We start from the raw sequence: 3,338 nt of genomic DNA, 5'->3' as shown, positions 1-3,338 counted from the left end.
CTTTAACTTAATGAAAAGTTCGAAACTTACATACATTTCGAAACTTTTGTGAAAATGAAAACTTTCGAAGAACAAAATGCATTTCGAAACTTTGGTGAAAATGCAAACTTTCGAAGTACAAAATGCATTTCGAAGATTTGTATGTTTCGAAACTACATTTCGAAGGTTTCATCAAAAGCCAAATGTTCGAAGCATAACTCTATTTCGAAAGTTTCAAATGCAAGCAAAGTTTCGAATACTGTCTATTTCGAAAATTTGGCATTTATCCAAAGTTTCGAAAATTTGTCTTTTTTTAAATAAACTGCATTTCGAAGGTTTTAAAATAGCAAAATTTTCGAGTAACTTACTAAAATTTATTTCGAAAATTTTAAACTTTCGAATCCAACATTTTTTTTTGTAAATTTTCGAAGGTGGTGGGGTGTGAAATCTGAATGGTAATTTTTAAAATAATATTATACTGTTTTACAAAGGGGTATTTTAGTCTTTAAAAAATACTGGGGGGGTGGCAGGTCAAATTAGGGGGGTGTCTGGTACAAAACTCTTTATAAAATTGTGTTTCTTAAAACACACGTTTACAAATTTGTCAATTCATATAAAGAGATCATTGACTTCTGAATTAAAAAAACAACTATGTCAAAACTCTTTCATTTGTCAAAGTACCAAGCTTTTTTATTTAAAAAATCACTTCATTGAATATAGATTGAAGGTTATAAAACTTAATTAATTCCAAACTACCAAATAATTTAGCTATATTACATTGTTATTTTTACAAGACATAGTTATATTGCCTAGTTACAAGTATATTTCTCTTATGAGCAAACATGTCTTATGTTGAGCAAAAATTTAAATATTTTTTCACGGGTTACTTTACTAGTTTTATAAAAAGATGAAGTTACACAATTGATATTTTACTAGTTTTAAGGAAATATTGTAGGCAAAATAGAATCTTAGTGTGTCTAAATAGGAAGCAAGGTCAACGGTCAACTAGTCTCTTAATAGATTTTTCTCCATGCTAATTTTGTAATTAACTTATTTTTATGGGTAGCTTACTTACTTTTTGTCCGTTCGTTTCTCTCTTTTTCTCTATCTTTTCAAAAAAAAAAAAATTTAAAGACAAGTTGAATACCAACCTCTAAAACTATTACTAAAAAAGATTAGAGGAAAATTAATAGATAATAATAACCATAGAAAAAAAATAGAAGACAGGAAGAAAACAAATAATAAAAAATAGTAAAAGAAAAACAAAGCGAATAATTCTCCAATGTTGTCTCGGCATTTATCATTCTGAAACGCATTTTGTGCCTTTTTGTTTTCTCTGAGTTGGGAAACCATAATCTTAGTAGTCACAACATCCACAATGGAGAAGAACCTTGATGAAAATTCAAACAGTTTCCCTCGCAAAGACGAGGATCACAACAATGCCGACAACACCCCTCATTCGCCGTTGCTAGAAAATGAAGACAAAGTTGATGCTAAACCGGATGGCGAAACTGAAAAGGTTGATGATGATCTTGTTCAGGGAGAGCCAGAAGCGAAGGAGGAGGAGAAGAAGGAGGAGGATGCAGAAGTAGCAGTTGAGGTTCCGCAGGAAGCGGAACCTGAAACTGAAATAGAGATTCCTCCTCCTAACTTGGAGAAGGTTTCAGAAGATATTGATCAATTCCTTGAAGAGAACAATCATAATAATGAAGAGAAAATTCCTGAATTCGTTAACAAGTTTTTGGATTTGGTAGAACAGAAAATCGCAGAGTATGATGGCAGTGAAACAAAGTGGGGTGAATCCATGGAGAAAGATTCATCGTTTTTGGAAGGTGTGAATCGTGTAACAAAGCTGATGAAATTTTTGACTATAATAATTGAAAGAGGAAATGAAGATAATGAAAATGAAGACGAAAAAGAAGAGAAGAAAGAAAACAAGAATTCAAATTCAATGTTGTTGAACCGAATCGGCGTGATTCAACAACGGGCTATGTCGTACTTGGAAGAGGAGTTTCGTTTGTTAATGGAAGAATCTAGAAACCAAAACAAATCAGAAAACAACCATGACCCGAAAGGGAAACACGTGGCAGCAGCAGAGCCATCAGATGCTGAACCAATAGAGACGGTTATGGATTTCCCGGGTTTTACGGAAGAGGCCGTTACAAATTTAAACAAAATAGCGCGGGAGATGTTGTTAGGTGGTTACGAATCAGAGTGCTGCCACGTGTACGCCGTTTCAAGAAAGTACGCTTTCGGAGACGGTTTGCACAAGCTTGGGTACGAAAGGATAAGCATGGACGAGGTTCAAAAAATGCAATGGGAGTCTTTGGAGAGAGAGATTCCAACATGGATCAACACGTTCAAAGAATGTGCCAACGTGTGGTTCCCTGGCGAACGGAAACTCGTTGGGTTAATTTTCGCCGAGCATCCATCGGTGGCCGACACGCTCTACACCAATCTCACGCGCGTCGTTACTTTTCAGCTTCTCAACTTTGCCGAGAGCGTCGCGATGACTAAACGCGCCGCCGAGAAGCTCTTCAAGCTTCTCGATATGTACGAGACTTTGAGAGACACTGTTCCTAATCTCGAGAATCTCTTCCCGGAGGAGATTGTCGATGAAGTCAAAGCCGAAATGACGTCGGCGAAGAATAGGCTCGGCGAGGTTGCAGTTTTGATATTTTGCGAACTCGAAAACTCGATCAAATCGGACAACGGTAAAACACCGGTGTCCGGTGGTGCCGTTCACCCTCTAACTCGTTACATAATGAACTACCTGAGACTCGCATGTGAGTATAAAGACATATTGGAAGAAGTTTTCAAAGATCATTCGAAAATTGAACGAGCAGATTCAACCAGTAGGCCTCGCTACCCTGGAGAGAATCAAAACGAAAATCAAAGATCATCGAATGATAAGGAAAACACATCACCATTTGCAGCACAGTTGACACGTGTGATGGAGTTGCTTGACACGAATCTTGAAGGAAAAGCAAAGTTATACAAAGAAGTAGCACTAAGTTGCATCTTCATGATGAACAATGGAAGATACATTGTTCAAAAAATAAAAGGTTCATCTGAAATATATGAAGTGATGGGAGAAACGTGGTGTCGTAAAAGATCAACAGAGCTGAGAACTTACCACAAAAACTATCAAATAGAAACATGGGGCAAGATATTGAGTTGTTTAAGTCCTAAAGGTTTGAATGATAATGGGAAGGTGCCGAAGCCAGCACTGAAGGAGAGGTTCAAGACCTTCAATGCATTGTTTGAAGAGATACACAAGACACAGAGTACATGGGTTGTGAGTGATGAACAACTTCAATCTGAGCTTAGAGTTTCAATATCAGCACTTGTCATTCCTG

At 36.6% G+C, this 3,338-nt stretch overlaps 1 protein-coding gene across 1 annotated transcript in view; it reads left to right on the top strand.

Moving 5' to 3' along the window:
- The first annotated feature begins 1,281 nt into the window (after nucleotides 1-1,281).
- The window catches only part of LOC101498057 (exocyst complex component EXO70C2-like), a 2,377-nt gene continuing 320 nt past the window's right edge, over nucleotides 1,282-3,338 (top strand). The window contains exon 1 of the mRNA XM_012712139.3: nucleotides 1,282-3,332. Coding sequence (XP_012567593.1) covers nucleotides 1,358-3,332 — 1,975 coding nt within the window. The 5' untranslated portion in view covers nucleotides 1,282-1,357. The remainder of the gene's footprint in view (nucleotides 3,333-3,338) is intronic.

Source organism: Cicer arietinum, chromosome 8 (genome assembly GCF_000331145.2).
Source record: "Cicer arietinum cultivar CDC Frontier isolate Library 1 chromosome 8, Cicar.CDCFrontier_v2.0, whole genome shotgun sequence".
Classification (NCBI taxonomy): domain Eukaryota; kingdom Viridiplantae; phylum Streptophyta; class Magnoliopsida; order Fabales; family Fabaceae; genus Cicer; species Cicer arietinum.
Note: the sequence above shows the minus strand (reverse complement) of the source record. Positions and strands in the feature narration are given on the sequence as shown.